The 22,256-nt window shown below is 43.2% G+C and overlaps 2 protein-coding genes across 2 annotated transcripts in view; one reads left to right on the top strand and one right to left on the bottom strand.

Moving 5' to 3' along the window:
* Positions 1-19,646, bottom strand: part of MB21D2 (Mab-21 domain containing 2) — a 58,257-nt gene extending 38,611 nt beyond the window's left edge. Inside the window, exon 1 of the mRNA XM_071566177.1 lies at positions 19,256-19,646. Coding sequence (XP_071422278.1) covers positions 19,256-19,466 — 211 coding nt within the window. The 5' untranslated portion in view covers positions 19,467-19,646. The remainder of the gene's footprint in view (positions 1-19,255) is intronic.
* The window catches only part of LOC139677173 (IgGFc-binding protein-like), a 96,661-nt gene continuing 93,961 nt past the window's right edge, over positions 19,557-22,256 (top strand). Inside the window, exon 1 of the mRNA XM_071566897.1 lies at positions 19,557-19,767. Coding sequence (XP_071422998.1) covers positions 19,557-19,767 — 211 coding nt within the window. The remainder of the gene's footprint in view (positions 19,768-22,256) is intronic.

Below are 22,256 nucleotides of genomic sequence, written 5' to 3'. Positions count from 1 at the left end.
TATTAACCCAGCCTCTACTGCAACCTCTTCTGTCTGCATTGCCACAAAGTGCAAGAGATGCTATTCATGATTAGCTGAGTGTTGTCATTGAAACCTTGCAGTATGAGCTCAATCTATTTGCCACTTGGTGCCGCCTTTGGCTCAGACACAGGCAAGGTAGGAAAGAGCCTTCCTGGAAAAAAGTACAAGCATCTTGGCAAGATTTTGCTGACAGTGCTTGTCCTTACTAACCTGAAAGGACACCAAGCCTCCTGCTTTGAAAACATCAGCCCCTGCACCCAGTCTCCAGTGGCTGGATAGAGAACAACATTAAACACAAAAGAAACCAGAGAAGCACAGCTGGTATCCCAACTGCCTTACTTAATAATTACATAGAAAGAGGCAAGGCAGAGTGTGCAAACCCTCTCCCCAGGCAGCTGGACTCTAGAGTGTGAGGAGCACCACCCACTGTTTAAAGGACCACACCATCTCCCATGGAATACCAAGGGTACATACAACAGTATGGAGTAGCCCAAGCTTACCACACTTGACCTCTTCCAAATTACCAGGAGCTGCACCAGTGGTATCGAGTAGAGACTGCTTTTTTTGGCTGCTCTGCTCATTGGCATGGCAGATCTGGTTTATAGAGCACAGTCCAGAAAACCAAGGAGCAATAGGGAGGTATCCTGATTTCTAATGGAAGGTACGTAGGGTTGCTAAACCATAGAGTGAGCTCCCAGAGGACAGATACTGAGAGTAACTACTGTGCCAAGCTGTGAACTGCTTTCCCATGGGAACAGAATGACAACCCTGAGTTTCGCATCTCCATCCCCTTCTGACTCAGCAGTTGCAGAAAAAAACCCACAGTTTTTCCTATAGTTAGTTCTCTTTATTAAGGCAGAATGTCATATACATTTCAGCAAAAGACTAATGGAGCTTAAGGTTTTCTGGGAACATAGAGAGGAGACAATCCCCACCACTACCCATAAACATTTCTTCCCTTTGATGCACCCATGAGTGAGGCTACTAATAGAATGTATTCTGGCTGCTGGAGGCTGCTGGTACGCTGCAATCATTTTGCATAAATGTATTTTCTGACAGCCATAGACACAACACTAGAGATTCCACATTCTCCAGTGCCAAGATATGCTACTCTGTATTCACCATAAATGCCCTCTGTGCAGTAAAAACCCTGTCTGGTTCAGCAGTTGAGATTAAAACTTCCCTATTATGGGTTATAAAACAGCCAGTTTCTGCACTTTGGTTTGTATTGCCCAGGCACTACCACCAGCACACTTCACTTTGACTTCACCCATGTACAAACGTTTAACCTGATTTCAGGTTAAAGTGTTCCATTTTACATCAGCAGTAAAGTCCAAAGAACTGTGCTGTTGAGGCATACTGACTGAATTTGATCAAGCCCTTCTGCTCATTCTCTGCGCTCCTCAGTCTACATATGTGTGTGTGGCTCAGCTTCGCGAACGAAGATTTGGGAAGGGCTGTCCCCACGTGGGTGTGCCCTTCCAGCCTGCGCAGTGGAATTTAGGTGAGGCTCAGCATGCGCAGAACTGGCCCCACCGTTTAAGTCCTGAGGTTCATCTGCCATGGCTGAGCGAGCTTGGACAGTGCCAGTGAAATCCTCAGGACTAGAACCTACAGTACCCGGCATTTCCCAGGAGGTCTCCCATCCAAGTACTAATCCGGGGCTGACCCTGCTTAGCTTCCAAGATCTTACGGGATTGGATGTCAGGGAGGCATTTAACTGCCTAGTCTACATATATACAAGTTTAAATATTTGTGCTTTTACAGTGCCAGACTTTCAGGCAAGTGCCCAGTCCCATCTCTGGCATAAGTCTATGTATACATATAGCCTAAGAAACGCTCATTTCAGTGGCTTTCTGGGAGACTGCCAAGGGAAAAATAGGTGAGCTAATCACATTCCTATTTATGAAAACAGAATCTTCTCCATCTCAGCAGAAGGTAGAAGGAAATACATTTGGCCAAGAAGACCCCAATGATCTCTGTGCTGATGGTATTTGACTACAAAGGAACACTTGGAGTGGGAGAAGCAGTGTGTATTTGGCCACAGGCTGTGTGTAAGCATCTCCACACATTAACCAAGCCTATTGCAAACGTATTTCTGTATTCTTTTCAGGTTCCCAGGCTGGCAGCACCCAGTCCTGGACACACATCTCCTGTGCTTCCCTGGTGTCATGGCACAAGACCTCTGTGTGCACCCCTCACCTATCACTGTTAGACCTTTGCTACATCAAAGAGCAAGAGTACATCTACCTGACATTGCTGCGGTCACAGATATGAATGGCAAAGCCAGCCCAGAATTTCTATGGGGGGAGAGGGGAGACATCCTTGACCTGACAAAATCACAGTTTAGAAGAAGGTACAAAGCAGGAAAGGAAAGGTGGACAAATAAGTCTCTATGCATGTTGTATGCCTATGATACAGTGCTACATATACACCATGAATCACAGTCAGCCAAACATTTTCATAGCTAAACTTCTATAATCGTGTTCAACTACTGCACATCAATAAGCCAACCTTTTCCAATAGCCAAATACAATAGTTTCTTATGGCTAAAGAAATTTTGTTTCAAAACAGCTGAATGCAAAATTAACAACATTGAAGCAGAGCAACAAGATACTAGTTTGCAAGTAATCCGCTGCCCTAGGAGATCAGCATTCCTGAGTTATTTTCATTATATTAATGGAAAGAGCTTTGCTTTTACAGAAAACAATCATCATGCAATTTGGACAGAAATCCATCACATCTCCAGGTGGATGGAGAAAAAGGAGGGAAGATGGGAGAGAAGGTGAAGCTTAAGAGCGAACTCAGCCTTGCCTACAAAATGGAAACAACTGGTGCATTTTCCCTGTGGCTGGACAAGTAAATATGCACCTCCTTGGTCTGTGCAGACAGATGCCACCAGGGAAGATGAAGCTATCTCTGTGTAACACAACATGCTTGTGGTGTGACAGCCTGGAGGCTCTGTCAGCTGTAAATACATTTCAGGTGTTCACAGAACTTCACCTCCAAAGCAGACTGTAGTCTGGATTAGTACTGCACATGTACCTCATTTAGGAGTGCTGGCAATTTGCAGGTAAGGAAAATATGCGTGCTGATAAAAGCAGGTCATAAAAAACCAAGACTATTAAAATATAAACTAATATACAGCAAAGTGCACTTTGTGGCCACAGTAAGTCCCTTAGGAATCCTGAGACACTTCCCAACAGATCACTGGTAAGCACAGACTATTTTTTGCTCTCTTAGACAGCTAACATGATCCAGCCCTTCCTACCACTTAAAATTCAATATTGCAAGAGACTGTCAGCTCCTCTGTGCATCAGAAGCAATGGGGGAAGCAAACAAAGCTGCTTTACTTTCTCTAATCTTTCTCCCTTGTGTGCCTGCACCAGATGGTGCCGAGCTGCAGGTTGGAGAGAGATAATAAACCCAGAGGGAAAAAAAAAAAGGTAATATTAGGTTATAAAACAGCTGACCTTCAAACATGACGTCAGCTTCTGTTTAATTGATGGGACAGGTCCAGACAAACAGACGCATGCACACTGGGATGTCCATATTCAGCACCTTCCTTTCTAATATGGGAAGAAGCCATACGGCAGCGCTGTTAAAATGCCCTGCTCAACTTTTACAGGTGTGAGAATAAGCAGAGAAAAAGTCAGTCTCCTTTTAACTTGAGAGAGGGAGAACTACTTGTGGGAAGCGTTCTTGCTGAAGGTGGCTTTGCTTAAATCCCTGGTCCAGGATCAACAGTCTCTACTGATGATAGTCTGCCTCTCCCACCACTAGGGAATTGAAATAACCCCTGAGTTAGAGAGCACAGATCTTCCTGAAGATGGAAATTAACAAATGTAAGATAGTTTTAAGCTTCTGGCTACTCTGGTACAGAAGACTGCTTCTAGTTGTCATCATTGCAGTCACTGTTATGAACAGTGGTTTTAAACACCATATTAAGGACTGCACTTATCCTGCTTCAGTAAAGCACAAGCTCTGGAAAACTCTGCCACAGCATACCATAATTTTTTACAGCCTTTTTTGATATGTTGATGTCAAACAACTCCCCCCAGCCTAGTCTTGGATTACTATTTGTTATGATGTCCAGCCTTTGGTTAAAGCAAAACACACTAAGTAAGATTCATGTTGATGAAATGGAAAAGCCCCGTGCTAGGTTACTGTGAGAAAGATGGGAGTTGCGTAAAATGCATAGACCTAAGAGTGGGAAGCCCTTGGTGGCTCTCTGCCTCCTCAGCAAACACATGCAGCACAGCAAGTGGCATCACCCTCTCCTTGTCAAGGAAGGCATCTCCTGCCCACCTACCACAGCTGTCTTTGCATGTTGATGAAAAGGGCTTCAAGACTATTAAATGACTTGAGAAACATTTCTGCTTTAGGGCTTTTAGTGCTCTCCAGGCAAAGGTGACAGACAGCAGTCTCAGCCAGAAGCAAGTACCTCTTGCCACACTGGAGGAAGCAGCCAACATTGCACAGTCACAGGACTTCATGGCTATGTTTTGCCAGTCTCAAGAGGAATCTGTACAGAGGCTCCCAGCAGCAAGGGACAAAGCCACATTGAATAACAACACTGAACAGTTCAGTATTTATTAGAGGTGTACAAAGAATAAAATAGCTTGTTGTAAGCAGCTCTGTGCTGAAACACTGAATGCCAGTTTTCTTCCTGTGTCAAAGATACTTCAATTAGGAAGGAACAAAGCCAAGGGCAGAGATATTCACTGTGTCCCAGCACCCAGACACCAACACAAACATCTCTTGGTCACAGCATAGCCATACCAGCTCTGCCTGGCTCAGCTCTCTGGAGCCAGACAGTTACCTGGATGTTGGCCAGCACACAGGTCCCTCACCAAACTAGTGCTTCATCATCCTATGAACAGCCCTGTAACTTCCTGCTGTCCTTGTCAAAAACTAAAGGTTGTTGGCAGGGAAAATGCCTTCCTAGGAACTCAGAAATTCTGCACAGAGCTTGGAATTGGGGCAGCAGTGATTTAACATCTACCATTAAAAGCAGTTTAAAATTTTATGGTCAGAGCATAATAAATCCTATCCAGACATTTGCAGCTTGCAAGCCAGGCCATAAGCGGGGCAGAAATAGGTTTGCTGCAAGATGACCAGGAACAATTTTAAATGTATTTTATAGAGAACACAAGCCCTGGATTGGCTCAAACCAGCACCTAGGGTCAGGAAAGGAGGTGCTCAAGCAGCCAATATATGGCAGTTAAAATAGATGGGACCAAGAAATGAGGCAGAACAATGTTGAACCATAATACAAAACTGAAACATTATTTTCCTTAGTTCACAACAGAATAGCAACAACCCAAAAACAACCTTACATTTTCCTCCAGAATCACACTGGGCTCTCATTTGGGTCCAGGTTGTTCCTTATACTGCACTTAGCATCTCAAATGACTTAAATTGCTGCCTAGTTTTCAAGTGTGGTACTGAACGCCTGCATGTGTAGGAACTCCATGATGCACTGTTGGAATTTCTCTGAGATGCTGGTCACATGGTTGTTCTGCCATGCTGAGGACACAAACTGCTTTGCCTTCCTTTGTCAGCGGTTTTCAAAGCAAATAGGAAGACCTTCAACTCTAGACCAGAATCAGAGACAGGGATTGACTAAGGAGTGTATTCTTTCACCCCTTGTTACCATATCTGCTACAAAACAAACCCACAGACTCACGCTGCCTTGTTGTGTGAGATGCACACAAGCAATGACATTCAGTCCACAGAGCTGCAGCCAAAGCCTGTATGACCAGCTTCCTATCTTCCACCCACATGGGTCAACAGCAGACCTCCCACATCCTCCAAGAGGAACAATTTAAGTAACTGGAGGCTAAAGATGGTGTTGCTTTAGCATGGAGGGGACGTCAAAAGAGAGAGGTTTGCATCAGTGATATGAGCTCCATCCTCCCACAGGCTTTCTCCTCTTACCTCCTTAGGTCAATTGCCCCTGTAATTTTCAGCAGCACAACAATACCTACAGTCACTTCACTATTCCAGTCACTAAAGCTGTAATGCCTTAAAAACAAAGGAGTTGGGAGAGAGGATGGTGAAGGGAGAGAGGTGAAGCTGTGCTGTACCAGGGAAAGGGAAAAGGCCTCTCTCCAGTCCTTTGATGTTGACTCCTGCTGTTCTAAACAGAACCTTACCCAGGAAAATAAATCTTTAGTTAAGGAATGCTGCAAACAACCACACTGGGATTTCATCATGGCAATACCAACCCCAAGTCAGCTTCTAAAGCTCTTAGTTTTAGAAGCAGCAACACCATGCGCAGCAGCAACACCATGCAGAAGTCCACATTCCTAAAATTCCCCCGTGCATTCAGGCATGCTAAGAGAAGGCAGCTCAGGGGTTACTAGCTGAAAGTTCAAGTAAGGCAGTTAAATGCCACCCTGATGCCCAATCCCATCAGATCTCAAAGCTAAGCAGGCTCGGGTCCAGTTAGTATTTGGATGGGAGACCTCCTGGGAATACCAGGCTGTAGGTTCTAGTCCTGAGAACTTCACTGTCACTGTCCAAGCTCGCTCAGCTGTGGCAGATGAACCTTAAGAACTAAAGGGAGGGGCCAATTTCGCACATGTTGTGCCTCACCTAAAAATCCACTGTGCAGGCTCAAAGGACACACCCTTCCCAAAAAAATCTTCATTTGTGAAGTCTAGTCATGATCAGGTTCAGATGTGCCATGGGACAGAAGTCAAGGGATTGATACAGCCTCTTGTCTCTCCTGGGCTTTCATTTCAAAATATTCAAGCATTCTCAGCGTATCACTGTCAGTATCCTCTCACTAATCACTACTGCACAAAGCAGTTTTTGCCTGTGTTCCTCCACTCCTTACAGCCTGAGTATATGTTGTAAGTCTCTGGGGCCAAAGATCCACACTGCAACAGCCTCCTGGGAGGTCTCATGAAAACAGCAGCAGGAGCTTCCACCTTACCCCCCGATAACCACTACATCAGCGAGAGGGAGGAGGAGAGCATTAATGCAGCAGGAATCAACAAGCCTGCTTGTTTCTTATTCCAAAGCAAAGACAAAGGTGGGGTTTGTTCAGGTAGGCAGAACAGCCAAGGCTTGCAAGGAAGGCAGGAAAAAATGTGGGTATTTTTGATTTTGGTTTGGACTGAGTACCTTGAAACAGGATGGACACAGAAGTATTTTATGAACAAAAATTTAAAATTTGAAATGCAGAACAAAAATATTTCTAAGTGCTCTCCACCTGTTCAGTAACACCGCTCTTCTGGAGACAAAGAGGACTGTGAGGAGGGGATAAAATAGCGGGGAAAATCCAATTCTTCAAGCTTTTATTATCCTAACTTTAGAAAAGAATGTAGTCACTAAACCTCTCTGAGTTTTACAGCAGAAGAGAAATGGAAACAAACATTTGATTTTGGGATATGATTAAGAAAAAATATGGCCCCCTAACAGTAAAAAAGCAGACTTGAAAGGTAGCAGGGTCATCTGGACATAGAACAACAAAATATGAGACTGAAAGAATGTCCCTAAATTTCACATATGAAAACTGGAGAAAAAAAATGTGAAGGTGGAGATTTAATTTCTATTATTTGGTAGAACTCTCTGATGAATCAGCTAGTTAAATAATGCAATCCTTTTTTTAAGTTATTTATTTGCAGTGTTTAATAAGAACATTCTCAGCCTTAGACTCTCAACTGCATTTGGCAGCTACAGTGCTAATAATAAACTGTTAAAATATCTTGCTCCTTCAGCTCTCCAGCTCCCTTAAAATGTCTTGTGGCAGAAGCCAATGTGCTGTTTGACCAGGAAATTAGTTGTCTTGGAGACATCTTCACATAGTACAGCAGCTCAGTCAGTCACTTTGAGTGACGACACCCAGCAATCTGCACATTACCATCAAACACAAAATGAGGATATCAAAGCCACTGAAAGAGAAATCATCACCTGCAAGAAACATGCTGTTTTCCTCCCATGCACTGTTAGCTGAAAGGAGAGCTGTAGCAAGATGAGAGTTTTGATCATACAATGTTCTGCTACCTCCCTGCATAATTAGGTCACTAAAAAGGTGCTATTCCAGCAGACAAAATGCGGAACCAACGCTGCCCGGATTAAAGATACACATAGAGATGCCTCAAACTCCCTCTCACCAGTTCCATACACATATACGAAATGGCAAGGCAGAAAGTGAGTCAAATGTCAGGCAGATTAGTTTCATGTCAATGCATGTTTGGAATCCCAAACACGTTCGGGGTTCAGGATTATGAATGATAGAGCACGATGTCTTTAATTGCCCTCAAAATACCTCTTACCTGGCAGTAGGCCTCTGTTGAGCTTTTTTCTGCCCCAAAAGACAGATTGGTGGCCTAGCAGGTGCTGGATCTAGTGGATCAAAGACATCAAGCGTCCTCAGTTATCTTCAGCACATGGTGTGATGATCCAACGTGGTCAAACCTGAGAGATGCTTACTTTCCTCTCAAGCCTTGAGGTCCACTGGAAATGGTGCTCCCTGATGGTCTTATGCAAGCACAGAAAGCTGCACTTAATGTAGCCACACCTTTGTTAATTCAATGGCTTCTGAAAACACAGTCTGTTAACTGTGGGTCTGCATATTTGCAGCGCAGAACATACAGGCAAGTCTTCTGCATAGTTTTGCTAATAGTACCAGATACGACCTGGGAGTAGCCCAGTTCCTGTGAAAACAGGGGTACATACAAAGGCTTGAAACCTTCAGGAAGAAAGACTCAGTCCCTATATAGGACAGTCCTGCCAACAGCTCCTCTTATGGGGAAAAAGAAAATCCTTGTCCCAGCTGTAATGAAAGGTTCCTCTGGGCAGCAAGAAGAGTAGTTTTGCTCATAAAACATGTCCATCTCAGCTGAAGTAGTTAATGTGTGCTGAACACTCTGAAAATTGTGAAGTGGTATATAAATACTAAGGATTGTTATTTATTATTGTCTTGGTGCACAACAGCAGAAACCAGTGCCATTTACAGACACGAATTAAGAACAACAGGAGGTCTATCAGCATGCAGTAGGTCTGGGGATTTTGTTCATTTGTTTCCTTCACTCCAGTCTTTCTCAGACAGAAATCTCTTCCATAGGACTTCTAAAGTCCTTGCTGAGCAGTGCTGCCCTTGGCCCAGTGAAGCCTCTCACACTGGAACAGCTGCTGGGAGGGGATGAGACCTCCACCTCCAAACCCCAGTCACAGCACTTCTCATCAGTACCCTCTACACTGCAAAGCACTGTCATCACTGCCCTTGCACAGCAAATATTTCCCACATAAATTATCTGTTCAGGAGAAAAGTAAGACAAAATAGAATAAAATACAGGCAGATACATGTTTTGAGGTAAAGAAAGGGTTAGTTAAAAAAAGTTGAGAGCTCAGTGACTTAGACAACAAAATACAGTGATTCATATACACAAGCAAGGTCTTACAAGACTGGTCTCAGCATAAGAGCAGATTCTTAGATACAGATTTCTTTACTTGCACTGTTAAGAAGCAGTTTAGATAAAAAGATGATTCTAAATCTCCTGTATGTGGCTTAGGTGAAGGAGTGAGAGGCATTGTCTAGTTTTTAAAGTAACTCGGGAGTGCCCTAGTTCAGAACCAGAATTGAGGTTTAAGAAGCTCAAAATAACTTTTTTTTAACTTCAATTTTCCAGGCTAACTTGTAACTTAACTCTGCAGATCTGATAATGGGCTTATAAGCTTAAATAGCTTACATGAACCCCTTCTCAAGACAATTAAAATAACTGTACACACAAGCCATTCTTTGATCTTACAAGCTTGTGTCAAAAGGGTTATTTTCACTGTAACATTGCTGCTTCAACTGTATACTTTGCACATTCAGAAAATTCACAGGATATTGGGAAAAACTGGGTTCAGGGTCAAGCTTTTACAGACAACTTAATACATAAAACCAAGCCTCTGATAGATGCTCAATCAAATTGTAATAGTTCCTTCTCCGTAATGCACTTAGGTGTACATTACAGCTTGCAAATTGGAAAAAAAAACACAGGCATTTAATTCAGCTTGTCAGAGACATGCTGTGCTGGCAGAGAGACTTGCATTCCCCTTGTTTTTCTCAAGTTACTGATTGTTTAGCACATTGTTGTCCTACTGTCTAGGAAATACAGACATTTCAGCAACTAAAGCTTTAAGGGCCTTATATCAAGGGGCCAATACCAATACCTCATCTGCCATTCAGCACACTGTAAGCAACTTTCAACAGGCAAATTTCAGAGACAGAAGGTAATAGAGCCCCTGAAGTGTTATTATATTGACATTCCCTTCTCTATTTGCAGAGCTGCACTTTCTTTGAATACCATTCAACCAAAAGTTTAAAATAAACAGCAATTCATGGTCCATGCTGAGCTAGAAGCAAGCTCTGCTAGTTGTATCACAAGAACTAACTACTGTAAAGTAGTTGCACAGCTATCCCTATATACAGATCTGCATTCATACCCAGGCTTCAGAATCACATAGAATGAAATGCAAAGGGTGCAGGCACCTCTGAATCAATATAACCACACCACTCTGAATGCTGACAAAGGAGGATGTGTATTTAGACGGGTATTTCCCCCCTCCTCACAGGACAAGCCTTATTTCATTTGGATGCAGCCAGTCAGCTCTTCGTTTGCACTTCGTTTCAGATTCCTCAGTGCACCAGGCAATCCTGTACAATCACATTCAAGAATGACAATGTACAAAAAAAGTTTACATGAATTGGTCACAAAGTACCTACAAGAGCTTGCAAGATCCTGCAAAATGCCCTCTAGAACAGGTTCCTGTCACATTGAGCTCAGGACAGAGATTAGAGTTATCAGCTTTGACACTCAGCAGGAATGTGTCACAAAGGATTAAATCATTGTAACATGAAGTGTCAGCAAATGCAGCTTTCCTGCTGTTCTACCAATAAGTTATACGTTAATTAGTGAGGTACAAAACAAACATGAAATATGTCCAAGCATGTGCCTGTGGATCGGACACAGCCAGAGCTATTAGCACAGGATTCATTTCCAAGAGGAGCATCACTAGCTCTTCAAGAGACCCATTAAAATGCAAAGAGTAGAAGCCTGAAGGGAAAAGCGCTGAAGCTAATTGCAGTGTTTGTCTTAGCATTTTTGATAACTGTTTAATATAACTCCTTCCTTACAACCTAAGCACCTGATTTTCTAAACCAGGTCAAATATGCTCCACTGAACAGAAACATTCTTCCTTGAGAGAGTTGTGGAGCAGTGTCAAAAGATCCTACAAAAGGAACAGGCGAGTTGAGGTATGACATTTTAGCACAAAAAAAGCCTAACAGACTATGCAGTAAAGCTGGAACTGACTTAGCTATTTCCAGATGCAACAGCAGTTTTCTAGCTGCTCGGTAGATCTAGACCAAATAATTTATTAATTTTCACTCCATCAGTGTGCGGAAGAAATTCTGCATGGTCAGACTGCAAGCCACAGTAGAGAAGATCCAGGAAGACCAACGAATGACATCCCACCCATAAACCTCGACTTTTCTTCTAAATCATGACTTTAGAAATGTGTCATTGAAAAAAAAAAATCTCTGCCAATTCCTTATGGCTATCCTGGCAGGATTTCTAGCTTTGGCTATGTCTTGTATTTTTCCTTTGCTTTCTGTCCCAGACTGCTGCCTTCTACTGATTGGCATTGCTTGACTCTGACAAATTACATCAGTATGCACACTATGGACAGGATGCATTCTTAAACTAATTTTGTTTGGAATCCTCCCAGTATAAAATCAGATTACTTGCTATTACTTGCTAGAATTGGGTCAGGTTGTAATCTCTCTCACAGAGGCTGAATTATACTTGATCTCAAAGCCACTAGATTAACACCAAATGACAGAGCAACTATTGGCCTTCACTATTTACATACTTTTTGCGGCAAGACTCTCAAAACCAGACTTCCCTCTCCATCTTCAGCCTCTGAGGGTTGCATGATTAAACCATCCTATCATGAAGAACTGCAGCACCACAATGTTCCATCATTTCAGTACCACCCCACCTTTCACAGATTGCTGAAGCACAGAAGATGAGGACAGCTTCTGGTAGTACCAAGACCCTATTACATATCATGATATTCAGAAACTCACACAGGTCTGCATAATTTGGGGGCAGTTCAGAACAGAACAGAGGTGCAGGGTGTCCTGATTCAGTGTTACACCTATAGACCAATTTTCTTAGGTTGAAATGGATGCCACCCACCTCCTGTTCTACAAGCTGAAAGCCACCCAGTGCAAATGTGCAAATGTCTGCCCACAGCCCTAAACATGAGTGGGTGGCAGTAGGTACCACTGCTGTTTCAAAGACATGAACCTTGGAGTAACTAATCACCCCACTCAACGGTATGCAAATTGTACTTTTAACACCAGCATGCTTGTAAAAAAAATGCATTAACAACTTTTAAATTAAATGCTTTAAATTAGGTTAAAATCATACTGTTTGACAGTTGAAATACAATGCATTAACAGGATTATTGTAACTTAGCATCAAGTGTTTACTAAAAGCTCAAAAGTCAATAAGTTGGCGAGCAGGGAATCTATCTTCTTCAAACTGAATTCTACAGCACACATTGATTCCCTTACAACCAGAAAGCCACTGAAATAGTGCTTCAAAAGAACTACAGAAAGTTTATCTAATTCACAAGTACATGATTCAGGGACCTGTCAGGTTGGCTGACATACCAAGGCACAGATTAATCCACTCAGTCCAGGACAACTGCTATTTACGTTAAAAGGGAATGGAACACAACAGTAGAAATAAAAGCAAACAGTGGAGTTCTCTTAATGAAACAAAGCAAAATCCTTAGCAGCATCTGTCAATTGGACCATCAGCTGCAGTAGAAAAATTCATTTTGGATGTCTCATAAACTGCCTTCTGGCTGCATTAGGGGGAAAAAAAAAAGTCAACCCCCATATTTTTGTTATTCACACAGCGAGAGAGGTTTGTGCTAACAGAAGTCATAAACCTTCACAGGATATAAAATCTATAGTTAAGATTGGGAGCCTTTGAGGTATGGTCATAAGTTTCAATAAAGCTACAGTTCAGCTCCTGAACTCACATCACACTATGAGTGATTAGGACAAGACTTGGGCAAATAACTTGAGACATCCATCTAAAGGTCATTTTTCAGCTCTCACCCTTGCTCCCACGCAGGCACACTGCTCTTTTCTCAATAAAGGACATTCTGTGAATACAACCTTCAAAGCTGCCTTCTGCTTTAGCTCTCATGATAAGTCCTCTGCTTTTCTAAGAGAAAATAACAGCGCAGATTCCCTTCTTTGCTTCTCCAGAACTACATCTACTCTACTGCTTTTATCATATCCCAAAGATAGGCAAATTAAAGACAGTTTAAAGGTAATACAGTATGCTGTACACATGAACGGACTGTCACTGTCAAGGAATCTTCTTCTTCAGAGGATAGCAGGCCAAGCTACCAACAGGCAGAATTAATGGGTTTCTTTTAGGACATGGAATGTAACCCACTCCAACTGTTGCTAAGGAAAACGTGGCTCAGGAGATACGTCACTCTTCATAAAGCATTCAACTCTTAAGCCTCTCTTTTCATAGGAAATGAGCTGCAGCTCTTGCTTCTCAAGTGAGTTTCATACATCAGCATCACCCAGACAAAAAGGTAACGTACTCCATGGTGGGTAATTTTTCTAAAACTCAGAGAGAGTTGAGAGGTCTATGGCAGAGCCTCTACCTGCAGCTGCCACCACAGGATCTCACACAGACATTCTTGAAGGTGCAATTTGTCATCTTAACCACTGTTCAAAATGTTGTGCAGAAGGACCACTTGCAACTGAAGACCCCTTGACTGGAGAAGAAAGCTAATCTCTTGGCCTTAACTACATTTCTTTCTGGCACATTCTCACCTAACTGATCTTGCAGAGCTCAAACTCAGTCTGACCGGGGCAGAAAAAGGTTTCAGACGAGTGCCTGGGAAAACCATCTTTGCACCAAAAGGACTGGAACACACATCTAAATGCAAAAGTGTGCATATCAAGGCTCAAGAAAAGATGCAAAAGTTTCAGCTGTACAGAAGACAGACAAAGCATGAACCTGGCTTAATAAAAATTGAGACAGACAGTCCCAACTGTCCAAAAAACTTGCACAGCTTGAAGATTCCCTTTGAGAAGGTAGGACTTATACATCTGAGTTTCCTCTAGACTGGACATTGTCTATGTGCTACTCTCAGTCTCTGAGTAAACATCTGCTCTGTAGAATAACAAAGCTATAATAAAACGTGTCCTCCAGCCTTCCTGAGCGATGTTGGAGCTGTCTTTAATTTAGCTTCACCTATAAAAGTAGCCAGCTGCTTAACACAAAGTTGAACAACTGGTTTCTGACTAGAATTGCTCAGAATATTTTAGCATTAATTCGAAGTCATATGGAAAAAAAAAAAAGGAAAAGTCAAAACGTCAACAACTCTTGTATCCTGGTTACCATCCTCCACTATAATTATAAAATTGCCCTTAAAACATAATTGCATAATTAGGCTTGGCAAGAATTCACCCAAATCTTTTACAAATATTTCCACAGACTGAAGGAACAGGCGGTGGGCAGTCTGACAAGCCTGCCATGAGAATTTGTGCCCTTAGGACATGTTCCTAGCTCTTACACTAAATACTTTGCATCTCAGACTAATGTTTCAAAACAGTAGTTGAGCAAATGAAACACCAGCATCTTAAAACAAATTGAGACAAAGGGTTTCAAACTATTTTCACTGACATATACACGGACCAGCAATGTCTTTGAACAAAGAGACCGAGGAGGTTACCGAACCTTTTTAACTAGTTACATAGAGAGAATTATCACTGAGATGAAATTGGTTGATTTCTGGAAGGTACAACCAAATAGAAGCCTCCGTTGCCTTGCTAGGGTTACTTCACCAGCCTAGAGGCCATTTCCTAAGGAAAAATTAAAAAACCAAGAAACACCCATAGCCTCAAATGCAAATGCAGAAATATGGGGTCTGCAGGGAGAGAAGACACAAGCAAAGCCAGAATGAAATCTGCAATACAGTAAGGTTGTTTTTAACAGCTGTGCATTATGCATTCAGCAGCATAGGGAATGCCAGCAGGGAGCCTTTATTAACATAGGCCTCAGAGTACAGTGTGCTCCTATCATGATTGGCCTCTCTTGAGAGAAGGCGAACACACATAAAAGACTTAACCCTGGAGAGATCACTCCAACCCTGTTGCTATTTCATCAACTCGACACTACAACAAAAACCAGAGAATTTCCATGATGTACCATAGACAAACAGGCAACACTTCCAACAATGCCTGAAATCTCATCTACAATAGGTTTCATCAGCAAGTTATGACAGGAAGGGAAAGCGAGAAAAAATGCTGCACAAACCCATGTTGCCAATGTTGTTCTGCTATACAGACCTTGGGTACAAGGGGGAACTGCGAAATTCTTCTCTTGCAGAAGCTGCTGATAAAAGCAAGCTATTGTCAGGACAATATTTTCAGCTGTGTTCTCAGCACAGCAATCTGCACCTTCTCACAGTACATATTTTAGGGGCACATCAGTCCAAAAAACAGCTGGAATCCTTGCTACAGATGCAGGGCCTCAGCAGGGTAACTCACTCCATTTGGGAAGCTGGTTTTGGCAGCAGAAATCATTTGTTGATGCTCTGCCTCCACTCTGAGACTTGTCTCTACCACAAACACTTGCTAGCACACTCAATGCAGTATTCGGCAGACACCAGAGAAAAAGGAAATGCTCTCAAAATAGGCTCATCACCTTTTCTGTATCAGGTGCTGGGATAAGCTCTCTAGAGGTCTTGTCAACAGCTCTAAGTTGCAGCTGGCTGCAAATTCTCAGTGTGTCCCTGGAGGGCAGTTCCCACAGAAATGAGATGTAACCGTAGAAGTGACAAAAAGATACACTAGAGGCCTTAAAAAAGAAAAAGCCACTTTAGCAACAGTCCTTTAACCAGTCCTTTCCCTGACTTGGGGGAAAAAGGGCAATGAAAGGAAGGAGAATGGCAAGAAATGTCCTAAGCATCTCTCTTCTGTATCTAAAGAGAACTCTCATGACATGAAAAGGAAGCAAAATACCAACCTGAAGAGCGTGAAAGCTACTCCAGATAACTGAACACCAAGGTGTACCTGAAGTGGAGACAATAGCTCTATATAGTCTGTTCTTATTCATATCTCCTTGTTCTTTTCTTTTTTCAATAAGTAAAATGCACAGGTCAGTATCCCCAATAACATGAGCTGGTTTGATGCAGCAATAGCACTGGAAATTTCAAGGAGTCTTTAAATATGCAATGTTGTAGTTCCCGAGAGCATAACATAGGACTTTTTTAAGCCTAACACATCTGTGCATTAAAGCACTTTTTACTTAGGTGCTGAATGGAAAGAGACACATAGTGTTTATTAAAGTTTTCTGAAAGCACTTGTACTGCAAGAACAATATTCTCTAGGTTAGGTATCCCTAAAAGGTTTTTAATATGATTGCTATACACCTCTCATCACAATAGTGGCAAGTGCTTTAAAAATGAAAATATCATTGACTGTAAAAACTTCACAATATAAATACTCCTTTATCAGTCTTTAAGCACAAAAATGCCCCAAAATTAAGGCACAGGGAGTATAAGTAATTTAGCTTCTCTCATAACTGGCAGGCAGAGACTTGGTCTCTCAGCCAGCCCACTGCCCAGAACACAAGACTGCCTTTTGTCCATTTTTTTTCTGAATACAGCATTCCCTTCCTTTGAAGCTCAGTTATACCTGAGTCAAAGAGACAATATTTATCAGGCACAGCTCAGTGTGAGTACATGAAGTTACCCAGCAGAGGCACCAAAAGACACCTGCTGTTTCAGTGCAGGGTGTTGGCTTGGTGACTGTAAATGTGACTGTGAATGCCCAGCAACTGCCCAGATGCAGAAAATACTCACTTCCCCCACCAGAGATGTAGCTCATTTGCAGTCCTGTTCTAATGCCTGGAGCACAAGAGTTTGGATAAATGCACTACAAGCAGTACCTCATCCTAATTTTCTCATAGCCCATCTTTCAGAGTTCAGCTGCTAACAGCCAGGGCAAGACAACACAGACGAAAAAGAGTTAATACAAATAGAAAGTGAAGATCTGACATAGAAGGCAAGCCATGCAGAGTACACACATCTGAGAATCTGCACAAGGTCTCCTCACCTATCATTCATTCACCAATTACACATCAATGTAATTAAAACAGGAAAGCTACATTTAATTTTCCTATTATCACCTGATAAGATAAGAGCACTACATATGGGAAGGATCAGGCACGGGGAAAGAGCTATTTATTAATAAGTTAAATCCTTTTAGATTTAAGAGCCTCTCTGGCTAAGATGGATCTGATCCACAAACACAACTTCTGGGTCTAATGCAGAAAAAGCAGATATCCCATCTCCATTTCTGTTCTGGGCTTGGTCCTTAAGTCTCTTATTCAGAAATGAGACTTACTGAAAATTACCAGACATAACTTAGATAGAAGTATAGCTTTTGTTTAAGCCACACGTTTAGCCTATACATGTAGAACTGAAGAAGGCTCATCTCCCAGTCATTATATTAACAAAGACAACCACATTAATTTACATTATTTCTAAAAAGCCCTGTTTTATGAAGAGCAAGGCATCAGGGTGCATTTCCAGAAATATGAGGCATGCTCCAGTTCATTCTTCTATCTTCTGTTGCCTCCTTCTCCGTGAGGAGGAAGTGCTGTGGTCCCTGTACCCTACAAAGACTATTAATGCTTAAACAGGATCATACAAAGCTTTCTCTTCTTGCTGGCCACACACCCTGACCTGCTGCTGTGGCTGTTTTCTCTCCACTCTTCTTCACACCATCCAGCCATGCTTCCTCAGCCAGTTATTTAAAACCTTGATTGAAAATGTATCAGGTCATAACTGCAGATGACTTCGACTTGATCAGTTTTCAATAACAAAATCCTACAGGCTTTGATGCAACCATGGCTTCACCACAACGCTTTCTTTTTTTTTTTTAAACTGGGAAGGGAAAAATATTTATAACAGCAACTGTAAATAGACATGCTACTGACTTTTCAACTTGTCCTTGTTCTCAAGCTAAATTTAGTCTGCTATATCCTGTCCAGCCCTTGTGAAAAAGCAATACACACATAAAATTGTGCAAATCCCATACAGCAGGCAACTATACTTATCCAGGTACCTTACAAGATAACCAGCTGGACACAGTCTCATTATTGAGTGAAGGTATGTTCATGGCTATAGAGGAAGTGGTCTATTATCATGACTATCTTTCAAGACAGAAAGTTATTATTGCAACAGGAGAGCTCTGTGTTTGTGGATGCATAAAGTGATGTAGGTTATTCACACTGTGTCAAATATGCTTTAAGTGTGCATGTGCACCTCTGGCTAAAAAGAACGATTCAACAGCCACTGCAGCTGTTTATATGTTCTTATTTCACACGCAAAAATGTTCGAGATAATCTTTGTGATAATGATTCAAACTTGAATGACTGATTTCAAGGTCTAATCTGCATGTTACCAAGCATCCTTTTGTATACTGAAGGCTCTCACTGGTGTGAGTGATTGTTTAGTCAATTCAAGGTAAATATTTTTCAGAAACTGACTACCTAGAGAATCAGTCCTAGAACAGTCATTCTACTGTTACTCTTTAAGACACCTTGGTCATGCCAGAGCCCAGGTGATTTCTGCAAGGGTCAACACGTTTCATCCTGATGTAAGGATCCCTGCCCGCGATTTAAAGTTTCACGCAGATGAGGACTCCCCCGCTACAATCTGACTTGTTCCACTCGCAGCGAGTTTTGCAACCTAAGCAAGAAAAGCAGTTCAGAAGATCCTCCTGTTCAAGTATCAGCCGGTCTAATAGCCAAAGTAAGCCGTCCAGAAAAAATATTTGGGTTTCCTACAGTCTGGATAGCTGGGAGGGGGAAACCATAAAGGGTCCGGCTCGCCTTGCCTCCAGCCCTGTTGGCTCGGCGTGTTTCTCGAGCACCGGTCAGCTCTGCAACCCAGCCTTTCTTCTGTGCTTACAAATACATCGCTGCCAAAAGCTAGTTGGATAGAACAGGAAAAAATAGTTTCCTGGGGATAAGAGCCGCCCCGTGACCGAGGAGCCCCCTAGCCCGGCGGGCCCACGGCGGGGAAAGGCTCCGCCGGTGCCGCACCGCCGGGAGCCCTGCCCGGCGGCTCCCGGCCGGCATCGCCCCGTCCCCGCCCCGCACGGTGCCTGCCCTACCCAGCATGGAGAAGATGAAATCCTTCGCCGTGTGGATCTCCAGGGCTCGCTGGTCGTCGTACTCCCTCTGATCGTGCTTGGTGAATTCCTGGATGAGTTTATTCAATTCCTCCACCCTGGCTCCCGATCGGAAATCCAGCTCCGGGAAGGGAGGCTTGCTGGTGGTGCCGGCGGACCCTGCCTTGCTGGCGAGAGGCGCCGCCATCTTCATGGGAAAAAAAAAAAAAAAAAAAAAAAAGGAAAGAAAGGGAGAGGAGGGGAAGGAGAAAAAAAAAAAAAAGGAGGGGTTTGCAATGTAAGAATGCGAGCGACGACGAGCCAGGCGCGGGTCTGGCCGCCGGCGGAGCGGGGCCCGAAGCGGCGGCGCCGCCGCGATCAACAAGCGGCTGTGCGGGCTGAGCCCCCGCCCGCGGCACCGCCGCCTGCCCGCGGGGGGAGCCGAGCAGAGCGGGGGCTGGTGCTGCGGGGCCACGGCCGCGGCGGGGTTTGCTCCGCTGCCAGCGTCACGGCGGGTGGATGCTGAGGCTGGAGCAGGTCCGCTGGCTCGGGATAAAATTCCTTTTTTTTTTCTTTTAATTTAAATTTAATTTTAAACTTCAGCAAAGCCCTGTCGTGCAAGTGGATTAATAACCGCCTGGGAAATCTGCTCCTCCCACATGTTCCCAAGGCATTCTGTGTTTGTTTCTTCTTTTGCTTCTTAAGGTATCCGGAAAATCGCTTTATATACACACATACATGCACACGCACACATGCACGCACGCACGCACACACGCGCCCACACGCACACACACATGTATATATATGAAGTAATTTTAGTGTATGTCTTAGTAGCAATGACCAAGATAAAGTATCCTTACTGCTGCACTTGAGACCAACCCTGCCCTGAAGCTCCTTGGAGCTACATAGACAAAGGATACGAGGGGAAATGGGATATCAGAAGATTTGTCTGAAGTCAAGCAGCCTGTGGCAAGGGGCCCAGACCGCTGATTTCCATCCATTTCCTCCATCGACAAGACCACATTCTTTCCCTCTATATGTATTTTTAATGCCTTCTAACTTCTCAGCCTGCAGTGGTTTTCTTCCTTTAGCCTGTTCTTCTGCACCTTTTCCCATCATTGAACATATAAATAGCACAGTCCATTATGTACCTTAGTGCATCCTGGAAGAACTGTCTGTCTTCCTGCCCCAGGAGCATACAAATACATTGTATTTGCCTTCTACAGGGCATTTCGGATGCTATGGCATTGATGCAAACTGTTTGGATATATATTATCCTCTCAAGATTCTTGGCAGGAAACAAAGCTTTCAGCTCAGTCCCAGACTATGGTAAATTGTGTCTTCCAAAATCGGGCATGAGCATTCAGATAAATAACTGGAAGATGAAACTAAGCTTATTGAGAAGAGGTTAAAAGCTGGTTTCCCTGATACACAGTAAACATAGATGCTAGTGTTTAAACCTTATTTTAGGGATGTGGCTTAGTTCCTCCAAATCACTAATCTTGACAAAAAATGGAAGTTTGGCACCTCTTGCAGTGGGACCTTATCTGAAATGAGTATGAAAATCAAGGGTAGGTTTGGGCTCTGTAACAGCAAACACAGACTGTTCAAAGCAGTATGGCTGATGCCTCTGGATTTGTCCTGTAACCACTTATACATCTTCTGAGGGCACTGATATGCTCATTAGCTGTGAAATGATGTCCCAGAGGTAAAACTAGGAGTGTATGTGTGTGTGTGTGTGTGTGTGTGTGTGTGCGTGTGTGTGTGTGTGTGTGTGTATATGTGTGTGCGCGCGCGCGCTCACATGCCCTCTGCTGGGTACATAGGTCCTGTTCCATTCAGACAGTGCTCACAGCCGACTGACACACATCGACTTCATTCTCCACTGGAGCCTTGGTAGTCAGCTGCATTGTCACATGAACCTCTCACTAGCACCATGTCTCACTTTGACCAAGCACCTTTCCTTTTTTCTCTCTCCAGCAAAGCCTACAAATAAAAACAATTAATAGCATTAACAGGATCTGACTTGCAGAGGAGCAGTTAGCAATGTACAGTGTAGGTGGCCTGACCTGTGACATTAGTTCTGCTGACCCGGCTCAGCCAGTGCCCTCCCATGCTTGCCTGCTGTGGTCACTGCCTGTCTGATCACTCAGGACCTCTTGCCTCCTGCCCCTCTCAGGGTTTGAGAGCCCTGGTGCTGCTTCCCTGCGGTGTGTTTTTGGCTGGGGTGACAATCTCATACAGGTGGAGAGCTCCCTCTTGTGATAATGCTGCTGCCACAGAAGTCACAGTGGCTCCTGAGCCACAGCCGACTTCAAGACTTTCTTTTTTTGCCTTGTTCATCTCTGAACATGTAAGTCCCCTGTGTACCTGCCATAACCATTTTTAACTGTGTGGGTGTCCTTGTTTCATGCCCTGTGAACCACTAGCAGCTATGCTGTCTGTCACTGGCACCACTTGATGAAGCAGGGGGATCTTTTTATATCACCTACACTTTCCATCCCCAACTCTCTTGCTTGATCTTTTCCAAGCTGATGTTCTCCACAGATCGTATAGTTTTCTTTCCTAACCATATCTTATATGCTGCATTATATTTCAGTACTTTGAATTTCCAGTAGTTTTCTTCATGAGCGTTTTGTCTTGGATCTCATCTTTCAGTGACCTCCAAATGGCCATACCAACTCTTCACCCACATCAGCCACCGACTTACATTATCATTTTCCTCCCTCTTCATTTAACAGGTTTAAATCTCATTCAGTGACAACTTCATAGCCAGCTTTCATTGCCTGAATTCACTAAACACTTACTGGAAACACGAAGTACTTTAGAAACCGCTAATGCCAGAAGCAATAGTGATTTCACTTTGGTTTTCAGTCTTTTTTTAATGATGCCTTTGCTTGAAGTTAGGGTTACCTTCATATTTAGAGAAATTTTCTGTTGGATCAGGATGTTAACTGCTACTTGCTCATCTGAGTTTGTTTTATTGCTGGTACTATGCATTATT

The sequence above is a fragment of the Pithys albifrons genome, chromosome 11 (assembly GCF_047495875.1).
Source record: "Pithys albifrons albifrons isolate INPA30051 chromosome 11, PitAlb_v1, whole genome shotgun sequence".
NCBI lineage: Eukaryota > Metazoa > Chordata > Aves > Passeriformes > Thamnophilidae > Pithys > Pithys albifrons.
This window is presented reverse-complemented; position numbering and strand designations above follow the sequence as displayed.